The sequence below is a fragment of the Natator depressus genome, chromosome 9 (genome assembly GCF_965152275.1).
Source record: "Natator depressus isolate rNatDep1 chromosome 9, rNatDep2.hap1, whole genome shotgun sequence".
In the NCBI taxonomy this organism is placed as follows: Eukaryota; Metazoa; Chordata; order Testudines; family Cheloniidae; genus Natator; species Natator depressus.
In genome coordinates, this window is record NC_134242.1 from 24,156,141 (window position 1) to 24,173,751 (window position 17,611).

At 40.9% G+C, this 17,611-nt stretch overlaps 1 protein-coding gene across 6 annotated transcripts in view; it reads right to left on the reverse strand.

Annotated features, from left to right (window-relative positions):
• Positions 1-1,827: 1,827 nt before the first annotated feature.
• The window catches only part of KCNAB1 (potassium voltage-gated channel subfamily A regulatory beta subunit 1), a 167,635-nt gene continuing 151,851 nt past the window's right edge, over positions 1,828-17,611 (reverse strand). For 3 of the 6 annotated variants that reach the window (XM_074963734.1, XM_074963731.1, XM_074963732.1), the window contains 5 exons: positions 17,074-17,194; positions 16,091-16,185; positions 5,670-5,790; positions 3,667-3,755; positions 1,828-3,049 (listed from right to left, as the gene is read on the reverse strand). In XM_074963734.1, coding sequence (XP_074819835.1) covers positions 2,960-3,049; positions 3,667-3,755; positions 5,670-5,790; positions 16,091-16,185; positions 17,074-17,194 — 516 coding nt within the window. In that variant the 3' untranslated portion in view covers positions 1,828-2,959. The remainder of the gene's footprint in view (positions 3,050-3,666; positions 3,756-5,669; positions 5,791-16,090; positions 16,186-17,073; positions 17,195-17,611) is intronic. The other 3 variants (XM_074963736.1, XM_074963735.1, XM_074963737.1) reach the window with 1 other exon arrangement.

Sequence of the window (17,611 nt, forward strand, 5' to 3'; positions counted from 1 at the left end):
TAAAATGCAATACTGAAATACAAGATGTGATACTGTACCATATTTTCATCTACAAGGAAGATTAACTGCCTTTTTAATATTTAAATAAAGCCTCTGCAGAACTTCCAGTTTGCAGTTCTAGAGTGCTGCAGGTATTAGGTCTGGCTTGCCTTAGAGTATGCAGGGTTTGTCTAAGTATTTTACATGGAGAAGCTTAAAGATGACTTTCAGAGAGGAAAAAGTTTGGATATGTTTTGTTCTTTTCTGCTGCTGCTGCAGAAAGCTATCTTTCAGAAAATTGTTCTAGACTGTTTTCAGGTGTTTTCACCTTGAATTGTGGTCTTTTCTGCCATGGGCCACTGGAGAATGGTAGGCTTGACATCACAGGTAAGGTCTGCCTCTTATTCTGTTTGTACAGGGCCTAGCACAGTGGGATTCATTATACTTTGAGAACAACAACAAACTCCCACTTCTGCACTGAGGTAGAGTTGTGGGGAGGATAGAAACCAAAAAGGAAGAACATGGCAGAATAAATGTCGGGCCCTAATGCGTCCAACTCACAGATAGTACCACTGACTCTTAAATGGGACTACAGTACTCACATGCATAGTTAAGAACATGGATTTGCAGGAGAGGGACCTAGACTTTCAGCCTTTTAGGAAGTTGCTGGTATTTTTCTCTAGGTGACAGGTTACCAACAATGAAATGCTGTTACTGTCAGCTCATTGAATATTTTACTAACATCTTTTCTCTTTTTAGCTTAGTTTTTTTGGAATGGTTATGTTTGTAAGGCCTGGAGACCATCTTTATCAGGTTAGAGTTTCTCCTGAGAATTATAGGATAAGAAGCTTAACAAATATTTGAAACCCAAACCATTTCTGGACTCTTAATTTAACCCCCCCATCATTTTCTCCAAATCATGTCATGCTTGCATAACAGTTTCCCTCTCTGTTTCCCTTTAGAGGAGATCAGTGTGTATAAATCACAGCGATGGTAGGAGTATCTAAAGTGACAAAGATTGTGTGCTATTATAACCTCCCCCGCCTTGACAACTGGCTTAGAGATGCTCCTAATGCCATAAGTAGAGTGAAGGTTAGCCTAAAAGTTGTTTGTTGCTTGGCATTCCATTGCTATCTGCCAAATTATTAGACCACTTGACTCTTCGTATTAGTTTTCTCTCTGAATAATGGACAGTGCCATCTCCCTTTTTAATGAGTATTTATTACATTAATCTCTGTAACAGGCAAGAATCCTTAATTTTGGCTTACACAGAGAGAGTGCAGGATTCCTGTATGACTGAGGGGGAAACAAGGAATGTGTCCTAAAAGAGAAAAGGGACCGGCACAAATAAGGGAATAGTTCAGTCAGTAGCCTGCAAAAGAGTGCATTTCACTTTTTCACCTTTGTAACGTATACTAACTTCTGAAGCCCTTTCACTTCACACAAGAGTTAAGAAGCCAAGAAACTGCACTGATGTATTTAAATATGTCTTAAACTATGCATTAAACATTTTAAGCATATGGCACTGATCAGTAAAAAGCTGTGGGTGAAACGTACTGTACGGGATGTCCCCCTCATCTAACAATAATGGCTTTTTTCTGCTCCATGCGCCCTCTTTTGGGTGGCTGATCACTGAAAAAGTAGTAAGATCTTTGTGGGCCAAAGAAATCATTTACATCTCCTTCATTTCAATGGAAAATCTCATTTAATATTTTTATGGATCTTGCAAAACTATTTTCACCTTGCTGCTGAGCGTAATATATGTATTTTCTTGTCCTAAAAACAAAATAATTGATTGTAATAAATGTTCTCGTTAAAAGGTTAGATGCACAAAATGCTTTTATTGTGTACAAGCAGAAGGTAGATTGCGGTTCTAATATACAGCAGCTAAGTTCATTTACACATACCATAGATCATTGGATGAAATGGAAGAAAAACATTTTAACTTTAAAAATCAGTATCTATGTTCTGTTGTTGTCATCTGAAAAATGTGTGCAACTCTCCTGTGTTATGAAGTTAGGAAAAATGGTATACAAGGGTCTTATATGTACTGTACATAACCGTACTCTTTAGGAAGCGTATATGTATGCAATACATGTGTGAAATACACTTACTGAAGTAAAAGTAAATGCATTTTAAAAAGCAAAGTGAGGTTACTATATTTATGAAGCTGTTCTTAAAATGGGCAGAATAACTGATAAATGTACCAGTGTTTCCTGTGTAAGGATTAAACACTTTCACAACACTCATTGTTTAAAAATACTACTTATGGCTGATTTCCAGGATACAGTCAGAGCAAATGTAACCTTTTCACCGAAACAAATATCTGGTTTTCTGATATTTTACACCAACTGTGAATTATATAATGAACAGCTGAGCATACTCAATATGCAGAATTCTTAAATGGACTATTTAGAAGCAGAACCATGTAGTAATTAATTTTCTGACTTTTTACTGTAAGGTCCTTTTTCAGCTACAGCCTAAAGCCTATATAAAAATTGCATTTGAAAATTTTGAACTCGCTCATTCTATAATCTAGCTGAAGAATTTTTATAGTTGAAATTTCTTAGAATGCATTTTTACTAAAACTAAGTTTTTGTTTTTGTTCATTGAAAAAAATATATCTGTACATCCTTCTTTAATTACCAAGTACCTAAAGGATATAAATAGTTTTTGTGGTTGTTGGGTTTTTTTTGCTTAATATGTGTATTTTACTGTATAAGCATGAGGTGTAAAGAGAAAAGTAAGAGTCAATGACTTTAGTCAGAGATAAGAATATTCTCAGTTGTAAGAGTGATCAACTGTGCTTTTGAATTTTACTGCAGATTGGTAGCAACAGCACACACCTTGAAAAATCCAGTAACAATAGAGACTGAGCAGCAAGCTGCTGCATGAGTCTAATGACTGGATAGTAAGTCAGTACTGTACTATATACAGAGCACTATTTTAACCATGCAGTCCTGTGTAACCATGCATTGCATTATGATCTGTAGTCCTTCTTGCTGATGGGCTTATTCCCTAGAATATTATCTATTTCACTTACAATGTGTGATGTCATCTTGGGAAGAACCTACAGATGAAGAAAAAATAAAGCCCACATGTTAACAGGATTGCTTAATGGGTATTCTGGATTAAACAGATTTTCCAAAATTAAACCAATTGTATAAAATAATGTAAGTTCTCTGTCTCTGTAGGGTAAATAGTTTACATTTATATGGTACCTGCCTTCCTTCCTTCCCAAATTGTAATGACTGTACACTAGAAGATCTGCTGTAATTTTCTTCTAAGGATCTCACGGCATTTTGTAAACTATACACATGTTAAACATAATTGAACAGTGATGGGAGGGAAGTTTGTGGTCAAGAATATCTGAGGAAGCCCCTCATGAAAAATGCTATGGGATATTTAATATCAGCGCAGACCTCGGTTATTAAATTCTCCTGTAGAAGACTACTGGAGATTGGAAAATAATATTTGTGGGCTCCAGTGAAGTAGATTATATTTGTTTCTTTAATTAAAGTATCAGTAGACTGCAGAGGAACTGGAACTGAAAATGTATTAAACCTTTAAATTCAGGATACTGAACATCCTAGACTCAGCGTATGTACAATGCTACTTTGAAACAACTTTGAAGAGAAGTAAGTAAATGCTCTTGATATTATTAGGATTTATTCATACACTACTTGCCTGAATGGCTCCAAGATTTTCTATCAGTTGCTGTGGATTGGAAGATCCTAGAAGAACAGAACTCACACCTTCATTTCGCAGGCACCATGCTGGGAATAAATTCACATGACTGTTAGGAACACAGGAATTGTCATACTGCATCTAGATCAGTCTAGTCCAGAATCTATTTATCTGACAGTGGTCAATAACATGTTTCAGAAGAGGGTGCAAGAAACCCCTTAGTAGATAACTATAGAATAACCTGTCCATAGAGCTAGTTTCTTCCTCATCCCTGTCAGACAGTGGTTGGTTTGTGTTCTGAAGCATGAGAGTTTATATCACTTTTTTTTTAAAGAAGGATCCCATCTAATATAACTGAATGTTCTAATTATCCATGTAAAAGTCAAATTCCTTAAAAAATGTTAATAAGCACTTAATACATTGTGGTAATGAGTTCCTCAGGCTAACTAGGCATTGTGTAAATATTTCCCTTTTTCAGTTTTGAATTTGCTGCCTTTGTTTCATTGAATGTCTCCTTGTTCTCACATGGGAAAGGGTAAATAGGACTGCTCAATTTACCTTCTCTATATTATTCATTATATGGTATAGCTTTATCTTCTTCCTGATTTATTTCCCCTCTCAACTAAACATTCCTAAACTATTTAACATATGGAAGTCTTTCCATGCCTCTGTTTGTATTCATCCGACCCCTATCTATTTCGGCATATATCCTTTTTTGAGATGGGATGATCAGAAAAAGTGTTCCCAATGAGCATGTACAACTGATTTATATACTATACTGGTAAACTGCTGAAAGTGTAATTGCCCAGCATCTTGATTTAGTCAGCATTCATTTACTCCCTGTGATTACAGGTAAGACTGTGTCTTTTAGTCTTATGCACAGGGACTAGATATTAAAGTATGAAATAGATCTTCCATCAGAATCATCTGACCACTTAAGCTGCTAATAAACTGATGCAGGAGCAGGTTTTTTGTTTGGTGCTAGGGGACAGGAGTGGTTACTTAAGCTATTTAAACTGCAGGATCATTTCTCTGACAGCCGTCTGTGTGCAACATTTCAGTAATGACTTAAGGCAAACATGGAGAAGACAGCACACTTAAAAAATTATTAATGACCTCTCCTTTTGAAAAAAGGTGTTTGTTAGCTGTATTTTAAAACACGAGTCAATCAGGTCTCTGGCTATTACAAAGGTACCACATGCCTGGGATGCTGCAAGAAACCAAGGCACTTGTGATTAATTCATAGTAATTGCTAGCTCACTTTATTGCTGTTTTATAAGAAAATGGATATTGTCTTTGTCAGAGGATGATGAGTCAAGAATACAGAGTAGTAGTTTAAACTGGCATTTTACATTATTCTAAAGCATTTCTTCCCTTTCATCTACTACTCATGTTCGGTCAGTACATGCCTCCTTATAAAGTAGCACTGCATCTTACATCAATCATCATCCATCCCAGGCATCCTGGTCTCCGATGAAGTGAGCTGTAGTTCATGAAAGCTTATGCTCAAATAAATTTGTTGGTCTCTAAGGTGCCACAAGTCCTCCTTTTCTTTTTGCAGATACAGACTAACACGGCTGCTACTCTGAAACCTATTATTTAAATGATCACTTGACTTAATCTGTCTTTCTGAGTGATCGCTTGATTTAAATCACAGCTTTCTGAAACAGAAAGCTATCTTTACTCACTGTCACTTTGAATGTGCCATTTGAAATGTAGCAGGTCCCAAGGATACTGCTGGTTCTCTGGCTATTAAGGCTTTTAAGTTATCCCTCACTCAGAGACTTAAATGGAATGAGTGAATACTAATGGAGTACCCATGGCTTTGTGCAAGACAGTTTGCAATGATCTGCCAAAGATCAGCAAAGCACAAAATTTGGTATATGTGAATTACTGTACTAGTTTGAGTGTTTTTTTTCCTTTAATACTATGATGTGAACCAAGTCAAGTATCAAGCAAGAGGGGAGAAAGCAGCAATAAATTATACTTTTAGTATTTCTTACCAACTGCTAGCTGAGGTAGCGTGCATCCAAGACGATCTGCAATTGGGGAAAGGTCTTTCAGCTTTATTTGCTGTTTTCTTCCTTCTTCACTTACAATTTTTTCCTTTAGCCACTGGTAGCACTAGGAATCAAGTATATTGGAAGGTTAAAACTAATAGTGATTACCAAGACGAGGTGGGTGGACCAACTTCTGTTGGTGAAAGAGACAAGCTTTTCAGCGCCGCAGAGCTCTTAGTGTTTGTCTACACTGAAACTTCGTTGGCAAAACTTTTGTCATTCAGGGGCGTTAAAAAAAACACACACACCCCCGAATGACACAAGTTTTACCGATGAAAAGCGCTAGTGTGAACAGTGCTTTGTCAGCAGGAGTGCTCTCCTGCCGATAAAGCTGCTGCCGCTCCTTGGGGGTGGAAGTTTTTTTTGGTGGGAGAGCTCTCTCCTGCCATCAAACAGCAGCTACCCTGGACGCCTTTTAGCAGTACACCTGTGTCTCTAAAAGATAGGTAGCGTAGACAAAGCCTAAGTCATGTCTCTACAACCACACTGCAAACAGTGATTACAAATTCAATTAAAAATTCAGAGTTGTTACTGGCAGCTTTTTTTATTTTATTTTTTTAAATCTTAGCCCACTCAGGAGGTAGTAACTGAGCTTGAATAATACAAAACTTCTGCTGCATGAAAATGAGTCGTCTTGTAGATTTTGATATTTTGTTTCGTTTACACGTCAGATGGGCTAAAACTAAAACCTCAAATATGGACCCTGGAATGTGAAACCACCCCATTCACTTTTGGTTCCTGGTTGGATCCAAACCCAGAATGGTTCTATTTTCCTGTTTGGGGAGGATGCAAGCAAAATCTCAGCCCTTCTCATTAGATTTTGGCTCAAGGTGTTAGGATCTTGGAAGAACAGCTGATTTTATGAACTATCACCATTCAATGTTTATAAAAATTAATCAGAACAATTTGAGATTTCAATTCCCTCTAATCCAAACCTGAACCTTCACCCTCAACCTTGAACTCTAATGTAAACCTAATTTGGATCCACATCTGAACACTGCCAGTTTACAACATATCTTTATACTTTGATTTGTGAATTTCATTGAGGAAATAGATTCTTTGCAATCAAATACAATATTTTGATAATTCTAACCTTGTTCTCTATGCATATCATATGTGTAATAGAGAGCTGAATTCTATTCTTTAAGTAGATTGGCTGAAATCTATTGAATAGGCAAACAATCTAATTCAAAAGGAGTATAATTTAATAAAGCCTATAAGAAATGAATGAGAATGATCTTCTGGTTGAAACACAAGACTGGGTGACAGGAGAGCTGGATCCTATTGCTAGTTCCTCCGTAAATTGTGTGGCTTTGAGCAAGTCAGGTTTTTGTGCCTCACTTTTTTACCTGTGAAACCTAAAGTCTGTTGTCTGTCTACTAAGATTCCAAGGTCTCAGGGGCAAAGATAGTGACTTCTTTTGTGTCTCGTGCAGCACCAAGCACTTTGTATGTAATTACTTGGTAATAATAAAACGGGTAATTTTGCAAGGTTGTTGCAGGCTTTAATGAATTAATATTTATAGAGCACTTTGAGATCCTTGGAGCTCTTATAGTGCTTCCTATCCCTAGATCTCTTGGTGCTTTGTAGTGGTGGACTAAGCATTATCCTCATTTTATGATGGAGAAACTAAGGCACAGGATCACACAGCAATTCAGTGGCAGAGCCAGGAACGCAACCCAGGTCTGCTGACTCCACTGGCTCCTACATGAGCATCTATAAAAGTGTGTATGTGTGAAATGCTTTCAGATACTCATCTTAGTGCTGCTGTATTATTTCTCAGCCTCAAACAGTTGAGAAGAGCTAATGTGGGGAGCCATCCTTCATCCTTTTACATTTATTGCAGAAGGCTGATTTTTACCCATGAGATGATCCAAAAGACATTCTTTAGTTAAATATCTTGAGTCTTTTAAAATGTTGTTTAAATGCTGATGTCTTAATGCGGTGCCATTTTTCAAACTGTCAGCCATAATAAGGACAGTACATCAGAGATAACAGCAAGTACTAAGAAGGCTTCATAACCAGAGAAAGCGTTGCCTTTTTGGGGGGCTATATGTCAATTTTTACAGTGAAACAAGACATAAAAATGAAAAGTTCTGGATGCATGTAGATTCTGGCATGTCAGATTTGATTCCATTTGTAATGTAACAGAGTACCATTAATCTTCATGGTACAGATCAGGACGAAAAACCTTACTCTGCTGTTTTCTTACGCACTTAACCCTAGAGCAGGTCCAGCGTGCAGAAAGTTACCTATCTGCATCTTAATAGATAAAACAAGTCTGTGCAATGTCTGTGTATAATTTGAGATTTGAATTGTTAGTGCCAATGGCAGGACAGCAGCATGACAAAGAATTAAAGACAAGTGTAATGCATTTGATGTTTCAGCTTTGTTGTGATTGCTCATTGTCCAGGGTGGGTAAGTGAGCTAATACCAACATTCAAAGAGTGAACTCTTACTAAACTCCTTTCTAACCTCCCATTACCTTGCTTTTCTTCCCCAATCCTCTCAATTTCCTTGTTACAGAGACCCTCACTCTGGCCAGAGAATGCTCCCGCTGGAATCCATGAACCCAGGTTGGAGCATCACCCACAAAGTTATTCCTTCCTCCTGACTTTACAGCGTGGGCAGGGCAGAGCGTGCTGTGTAATGTTAAAGAGTACAAGAGTATAGTGTAGTAAAGTTAGGTGTTGCATTATGAACAATCTATGGGATTAAACTCTAATAATGGAGCTAACACCGTATTGAAATAGATTAAATAACTCACTTTGATAATTACATATCACCAACCAACAACTGAATTGTATCTGAGTCTAGTATGATGTGATGCTCCAGCATTTTAGAATTCAAAAAACTACTGCTTAGTTCTTTAAAGAATTTTGCTCCTCTTTTAACAATGGGCTTCTAAATGTAATCTTATCTAGCCTCGCACCCTGAATTTAATTAATAGGGAGTATGGAGAGATGAGGATTTAAAAGGGGGCAAGGAGATATAAAATTAGGATGTTCTGCAAGAAAGCTAATGAAGGCAAAAGCTGCATGCTACTTAACTCATGCATAATATATCAGAGCTATGAACCATTTTTATTACCAGTGCAAGGCGCTTTTCAAGATATTCTGTCAGCATAACAGTAGTTTACGATGGACAAAATGCCCGCTTGCTATGTATTTAGAATTTCCTTCCAAAACTACTGTTTAAATACAATTCTGTGGTAGGGGAATACATTCATATTTAAAACATGATTCCTTTGTTATAAAAGCCTCCTGATGTACCTTGCAAATTCCCTGATGTTTCATATTACGTAATAAAGTCCCTATACTCCCACCCTCTCCAAGCCCCGGCAGTGAGTGCTGCTGACAAAACCTTGTATTTATGCAAATGAAAGGTTTTGTATGGCTTGCTGGAGTAATGTAGACTGGTGGGACTGCTGGGAAAGTATCTTTACCCCTATTATTTATTAATCTTCAGATTGCCAAAAGCCCCATCCTGAGCAGAGCTGTTACATAGCCAAATTAAGTGTAAGGCCTTTGGCACAGAGAGCTGATTGAAATAGCTCTGGTAGTTACTTTAGAGCAGTGGTTTTCAAGCTTTTTTCATTTGTGGACCCCTAAAAATTTTTGATTGGCGGTGTGGACCCCTTTGGAAATCTTAGGGTGCAAACCTCCAGGGATCCATAGACCACAGGTTGAAAACCTCTTCTCTAGAGCATACAGTACCCTGTACGTCCGAGGAATTCAAGATTATTTTTTTGTCATCTTAAAAATTCTGCTGGAAGCACTGAATAGCACTAAACAAACCTGTTTTATGAGTAGTTGCTTTTCAGCTGCTGAGTGACTCGAAAGGTTTACTATTTTCCACTGAATCCATCCGATGAAGTGAGCTGTAGCTCAGGAAAGCTTATGCTCAGGTAAATTTGTTAGTCTCTAAGGTGCCACAAGTACTCCTTTTCTATTTATAGAAGGTGCCTTGCAGCCACTAGGCTGCAATAAACTTCAAATACATTTCATGAGAGCTGGCTGTATTTTAAAGAATCCTTAAGGTTACAGGGACAATCCATCCTGCTGTGTAGAAAGAATAGTAAATATGGCAGGTGACCAGCTTGGCTTAACAGTGAAATCCTTGCTGATCTTAAACACAAAAAAGAAGCTTACAAGAAGTGGAAGATTGGACAAATGACCAGGAAAGTGTATAAAGATATTGCTCGGGCATGCAGGAGTGAAATCAGGAAGGCGAAATCACACTTGAAGTTGCAGCTAGCAAGAGATGTTAAGCGTAACAAGAAGGGTTTCTTCAGGTATGTTAGCAACAAGAAGAAAGTCAAGGAAAGTGTGGACCCCTTACTGAATGAGGGAGGCAACCTAGTGACCAAGCATGTGGAGAAAGCTAATGTACTCATTGCTTTTTTTGCCTCTGTCTTCACGAACAAGGTCAGCTCCCAGACTACTGCACTGGCCAGCACAGCATGGGGAGGAGGTGACCAGCCCTCTGTGGAGAAAGAAGTGGTTCGGGACTATTTAGAAAAGCTGGATGAGCACAAGTCCATGGCCCGGATGCGCTGCATCCGAGAGTGTTAAAGGAGTTGGCGGATGTGATTGCAGAGCCATTGGCCATTATCTTTGAAAACTCATGGCGATCGGGGGAGGTCCTGGACGACTGGAAAAAGGCTAATGTAGTGCCCATCTTTAAAAAAGGGAAGGAGGAGGATCCGGAGAACTACAGGCCAGTCAGCCTCACCTCAGTCCCTGGAAAAATCATGGAGCAGGTCCTCAAGGAATCAATTCTGGAGCACTTAGAGGAGAGAAAAGTGATCAGGAACAGTCAGCATGGATTCACCAAGGGCAAGTCATGCCTGACTAATCTAATTGCCTTCTATGATGAGATAACTGGCTCTGTGGATGAGGGGAAAGCAGTGGATGTGTTATTCCTTGACTTTAGCAAAGCTTTTGACATGGTCTCCCACAGTACTCCTGCCAGCAAGTTAAAGAAGTATGGGCTGGATGAATGGACTATAAGGTGGATAGAAAGCTGGCTAGATTGTCGGGCTCAACGGGTAGTGATCAATGGCTCCATGTCTAGTTGGCAGCCGGTATCAAGTGGAGTGCCCCAGGGGTTGGTCCTGGGGCCGGTTTTGTTCAATATCTTCATTAATGATTTGGAGGATGGCGTGGATTGCACCCTCAGCAAGTTTGCAGATGACACTAAACTGGGAGGAGAGGTAGATACGCTGGAGGGTAGGGATAGGATACAGAGGGACCTAGACAAATTATTGGATTGGGCCAAAAGAAATCTGATGAGGTTCAACAAGGACATGTGCAGAATCCTGCACTTAGGATGGAAGAATCCCATGCACCGCTACAGAGTAGGGACCGAATGGCTCGGCAGCAGTTCTGCAGAAAAGGACTTAGGGTTTACAGTGGATGAGAAGCTGGATATGAGTCAACAGTGTGCTCTTGTTGCCAAGAAGGCCAATGGCATTTTGGGATGTATAAGTAGGGGCATTGCCAGCAGATCGAGGGACGTGATCGTTCCCCTCTATTCCACATTGGTGAAGCCTCATCTGGAGTACTGTGTCCAGTTTTGGGCCCCACACTACAAGAAGGATGTGGAAAAATTGGAAAGAGTCCAGTGGAAGGCAACAAAAATGATTAGGGGACTGGATCACATGATTTATGAGGAGAGGCTGAGGGAACTGGGATTATTTAATCTGCAGAAGAGAAGAATGAGGAGGAATTTGATAGCCGTATTCAACTACTTGAAAGGGGGTTCCAAAGAGGATGATCGAGACTGTTCTCAGTGGCAGCAGATGACAGAACGAGGAGTAATGGTCTCAAGTTGCAGTGGGGGAGGTTTAGGTTGGATATTAGGAAAAACTTTTTCACTAGTTGGGTGGTGAAGCACTAGAATGCGTTACCTAGGGAGGTGGTGGAATCTCCTTCCTTGGAAGTTTTTAAGGTCAGGCTTGACAAAGCCCTGGCTGGGATGATTTAGTTGGGGATTGGTCCTGCTTTGAGCAGGGGGTTGGACTAGATGACTTCCTGAGGTCCCTTCCAACCCAGATAGTTTATGATTCTGTGATTGATTCATAAAAGGGTTTTTTCCAGGCATTGAAAGAAAATAATAGAGACGTTTCATAAGAATGACTGGGCTGGGGCTCTGAGAGCTCTAAAACATTAGACAAGAGAGGAAGAAAAAATCTTGAGGTAAAAGCACAGGACCGAAATCTAGGATCCTGAGGTTTATCTCTGGCATATCAAAGTCCCAGTATGAGTTTGGGCAAGTCACTACCCTCTTTCTGCCTCAACTTCCTCACGCAAAACAGTGATAGTGGGCCAAATCAATCTCTGGTGCAACACTATGGAACTAACTGAAGATAAATCAGGGATATTAGCCAGGATGGGCAGGGATGGATATATCTGACCCAGTTATATTTACTATCTTTAGACGGAAGGTGGGAGGCTTAATGCCTTGGTCTTTGCTCCCTTGTTCAGTGCACAGCCAGGTGTGCAAGATGGTGCACCCCAGCACAGTGCAAGCGAGAGTTATGCAAGGATATAAGATTAAGCACAAGGTGTAGCCCTCCATCCTGAGCAGCAGTAAGGCTGGAGTTTCCTATGCACTTACTCCATTACTTGCAAGTGTGCATTATTCAAAATGGGGTGTGAGTGGGGAATGTGTAAATCCAAGATTATAGAGATTAAGCACTGTCCACATCATGCTAATAAAGCACTTAGCTATGCATTCCCTTCTGAATCCTGCTTTTTTTTTTTTTTTTTTTTTAACTATGTAGAAGGGACTTACGGCTAGATTCACATAGGGATTTAGGAAGTTTGTCACTAAGCAATGTAGCACTTAACTTTTAGGCACCTAAAAAATCACAGGAACACCACTGCTTCGCAAAGCCGGAGTAAGGTGCCTAGGTGCCTTATACAACGAATGGGGAGAGAGGCACTTTAGAATGCAATCCACAAAAGCCAGCACCCTGGTTAGGGAGCCATTTAAGCTAGTCAGTGGGAGATGCTGACCATCGGGTTCTGTGGTAAGCCCCGCCCTTTTTGCTGAGATAGGTGCCTAGCTCTGCTTGGGATTCTCAGCTGTGAACCCTCGCCTGGAGTTAGGCACCTAAGGTGTTTCTTGCAAGAGGAGGAGGCGGGGGAGCTCCTTCATAACTTTTAGCGCAGTGGTTAGGGTACTCATGTGGGAGACCCCCCAGCTCAAGTCCCCCCTCTGCCTGATGAGGCAAAGAGATTTGAACAGGGATCTGCCACATCTCAGGCAAGCACCCTAACAACCACTGAACTATGGGATATTCTGATATGGGGCTCCCTCAATCTCTCTTGTTAAAGCTGTATCAGTGTGTATCAATAGTCATTGCAATAGGGGGACTGAATCCAGGGTCTCCCACCTCCCAGCTGAGTGCCTTACCCACAGGCTATAGAGTAATTCTCAGTTTTGCTCTTCCCACTGTTCTATTTCTGGAGTTAGGCAGCCTCCGAGCATGCCTACCAGATCAAGCCCTACCTGTGATTTCAGCAGCCAAGCACCTATCTTCCCTGGTTTGTGAACCACACTGGGGCTTAAGTGGGAGATAGGTGTCTGGTTGCCTAGAGTGAGGCAGCCATGCACATGCTCAGAGGCAGAAATGTAGGTGCCTAGGGAACTTTTACTACTACCAAGTGAGTTTAGGTGCCTATAGGGTGAGGCGGTAGCCGAGTGGGGATTTTGTGAACACCAGTAGCACCTAAATCTGGGTCTTAGGCACCTAATGTAACAGGCACCTAAGTCCCTTTGTGAATCTAGCCCTCAGTGGCCAAGTAACAGTGCTCTCATTAATGCAAGATTAGACTCCCTTGCATTGCATCTTTTTTATCTTGATTCGTCCCAGCTCCAACGCCTGCCTCTCCTTAGCCCCCTGGTATAGTGGTTATTCTGGGGATGGGGAGGGCTGTGACTCACTCACACTGCACTCCAGCTATCCCCAACTGGCATACACTCCCTTGGGGACTATAGTTAGCTGCCTTAGGTTCAGACAGCTTCTTGGCTGTCCTAACCTTTGCCCAGGCCAGCACAGATCTACCTAAGAATCAAGGAGTCATAACTGATTTCCTGATGCCCCTTCTCACTCCTGCACCAAGAAGATCTCTTGGCAGGAGAGAATCTGAGGCTGTGTCTACAGTGGGCTGCAATGTGGACAACAGGGGTGTGAACTGCAAAGGGCACCCAAGTGTTGCACTGTAACTGCCTTGTTTGGATGCTGCTGGCACAAACTAAAAGGAACTTAGTGCATGTTAACGTAGTCCTTATTTAAACAGGCTATGTTAACGCAAACTAGATACTGCTATTCACATGCCCGTAGCGAGCACTGCGGTGCAGTGCAGACAGACCAAGCCATTTTGGTTTTTAAAATGTTCTGAAAGAGACAGCTGCAAAGTGCTTTTGGTTACAATGAAATCTTAGAACCTGCTGGACTGGATAGGACAATACAAAATACTCTGTGGCCTGTGGACCAGGTGCCAGCTCATGCCAGAGCCCCAGGCCAATTCACTTGCACATTAGTATAGATCAAAGTGATTGTTAAATGTGTAACTGTATTTGGTGTTTAAACTTCATGAAAACTAGTGGGATGTTACTTGCATTGTTCTCACTTATCTGTATCCTGTTATAATGTAGTAGCAAACATTTATATTGTGTATACCCCTGTAACTAAATAACCCATGAAACGAGAAAGAAGCCTTATGGAATGCAAATGAAGAACTTTAAGAGAAAAGTGCTAATTTCAAAGCAAGTGGTCATTGTGTGTGATGACTGGAGGTCAAAGATTCAAAATGCATTCCTCAGTCTCTGTCATCAAAGGAAAAGCCCACCTGGGTAGTGATGCTGTCAGCTTGTTTTCTGTGAGAAAAAGCTGTAAGTATGGATTCAAGGAAAGATCCTCATCTCTGGACTGTTTGGACTCTTACAGGGAAGTGTACCAGATGTAAAGCAGAGATCCCCAGAGACAATCTGGGTACCCTGAAAAGATTTTTGGGAAACTGGCAGTTTATTACATCACTGCCACCATTTGGAATTACGAACTGTGACTCACCTGTGCATATATTGTACCTGTTTTAACCTCTCAATAACTCTCATTTCCTTTTCTTAGCTAATAAACTTTTAGTTAGTTTACTATAGAATTGGATAGCAGTGGCAAGTTTGGTGTAAGTGACTGGTATCTTGGGACTGGAACCAACCTAAATGTGATGTGATTTTTGGTGAAAGTAACCATTTTATCACAAAGTCCAGTTTGTCTGGGTGGCAAGATAAACTGGAGAGGCTAAGGGGACTGTCTGTGACTCCATAGTAAGACTGGTATAGTGATCCAGGAGTTCACATTCGTCACTGGCTTGGTGAAATCTAATTGTGGAACACACCACCAGTTTGGGGTATCTGCCTGTTTTCTGACAATCTGCTCTGAGGTAGGCACTCAGGGTCATGAGCCACTCCAGACATGCTGACAGGCTGCATTCCTCCTCTAGCAGAGGGGATGGACTATGCAACCTGGTGGGTCTTTTACATTTCTAATTTCTAGGGGTGTATTCTGAGTCTTCAGGCAAAGCCTGAGTAAAAGGGCTTTGTGCAGAGGAATTATGTGGGTCATGCTGAGGACAAAATCCTGCTGTCCTCCAACCTGTAATTATGGCCTGGTGCTCTCCTGCTGCTGGGTAACATTAGTGATAAAAACCTCTGAAATAATGTTCTCTGTCTCGAATAAACATACATTTGAGAGCACAAACCATTACAATTCCTGCTTTGATTAGACAGCTGCAGAGCATTATTCTACTTCCTTTGGAGTCCTGGACATGGAATATCTGTTATGATCATGTAGGCATAGCCTACATAATCAAATTCCTTCAAACAGGAGAGTGATAGGGTAAGGCACAGGCACTGCCAGAATTGGGCTCCCCTAAATTTTATATCTTTATGTCCAAGATGGTTTTATTAGGCTCTGCCCTCAGAGGCTGGAAAACCCTGTTATCAGAATGAAGAAAAATAAAGAAGGCCAAATCAATCCTTAGTTGGTATAAACTGGTAGAGCTCTGACTTCAGTACATCTAGGTCAATTCACACCAGCAAGGATCTGGCCCAGAATACCCACATAAAGCTAATCAACAGGATCACAACGATGGACTAAACTGTGGCAGTGAAACTGAGAATTTCTTATAACACAGATTTTTACTCCTACTGGACTATAGTTGCCAGAGAAACTGAGCTGACCTATCAACAGAGCTGGGCATAGGGGCAGCTTTATTACAATGAATCAGTTTATATTTCATTTCAAGCCCTCACAAAGGCAATGCATCCCCTTCTCTTGAATTCTGGAGAAATACCTTCAGTGAAGCCCTGGAGCTTTCAGGAACCCCATTTCCATATTTCCCAGAGATGATCCCGCAGGCAAGTGGAGACCATGTCATTGCTCCAACTCCTACCAAGCAATCGGATAAGGAAATTACAGTGAATTGGTGACATATTGGTACATCATAAATGTGACTGACAGCAAACAGAAAGACCAAGTGTACCGCTTATTCCTATGACAGTTGTTAGTGATGTTCAGGCAGTGTAATGGTAACAACAGTCTCTTCCTTAAAAGGACCTGGACAAGGTTATTTCACATTTTTAAAAAAGGCTCTGTGGTCCCTCTTAGAGCAACTGGCACAGTCCTATTTGTGGCAGCTGCTTGCCTCATGCTGGCTCCTCCTCTTCCCAGTTTATCGAGGTATCCCAATCCTGCCCCTTGTCTTGGCTCCTGTGTCTCACTGATGGGTGGCAATGCCCCCTACCTCTCTTTGTTATGCTGTCTCACCCCTTTTTCTGCACTGCATCTGGCAGCTCCCCAGGGAGTGGATCTGGAGAAAAGATAGTCCTGCTGGTGCATTCTCCACAGGAGCGGAGGGGAGGATAAAGTGCACCCTGGCCAATCTGCTCCTCTTCCAGCCCATTTTGTCTCCACCCCATCCCTGACCACAGACTCCATGGAGTGGCCTGGAGCCACTGAAGGGGCAGATTGTGCTATGGAGGCAGACGCATCCCCTTCAGCACAGGAGAGATGAGAGGAGTGCAGGGTGGCCCCCCTTTCTGCACAGATGTGGGGTACCATTTGGGCTTTAGAAATTAGCATCTCAAAGTAACAGATATCTACTTTTAGAGCTACACCGAGCCAGTCTCTCTCTTTGGATTGCTAGGCAGATGTTTGTCTTCTGCCACACTTCTATTTAACAGGGACACACAGGAAAGGATTCTGTATCCTTGCCATTAGCGTATCATTTCCTCAAGAGTAAGAAATGAGAGAACAGAGCAAATCTCAAAACTTTACCTATTTTGTGGTATAATTCTGGCAGTTGAACCTCCACTTTCTCTCTCTGGAAAAGATGATATTCAGCCTGTTCACATACTGGTGGAATCATATTAAACTGTCTTGCTACAGAATAAGCTTCCTGTACAAAATCAGTAAAATAAAATGAAGTATTAACAGAGACTATCCTTGTGGAATATAACATATCAATCAGCTAAGCATCCACAAAATCAGTGCATGTCCCAACCTTTTTAGGTATAAAGAATCTGCTGCAAAGTAGATTCCCACATTCTCGTCAGATGCAGTATCGATATGCACGTTTCCCAAGTTTCTTTTCAAAGAGCTTTTTAATGTTTTGTTTTCTGTGTATTCAAACAAATACAACAAATTCTCAGGGCATTTTGGACCTGATCCAACTCCCATTATAGTCAATGGAAAGACTCACTAACTTCAGAGGTTCTTGGATCAGACCTTTACTGGTTAATAGTAACCCTAAGAATCAATTATTAAAAATACCCAGCAATTGTAGATTCTGCTCACGTCACACCTGAACTAACCT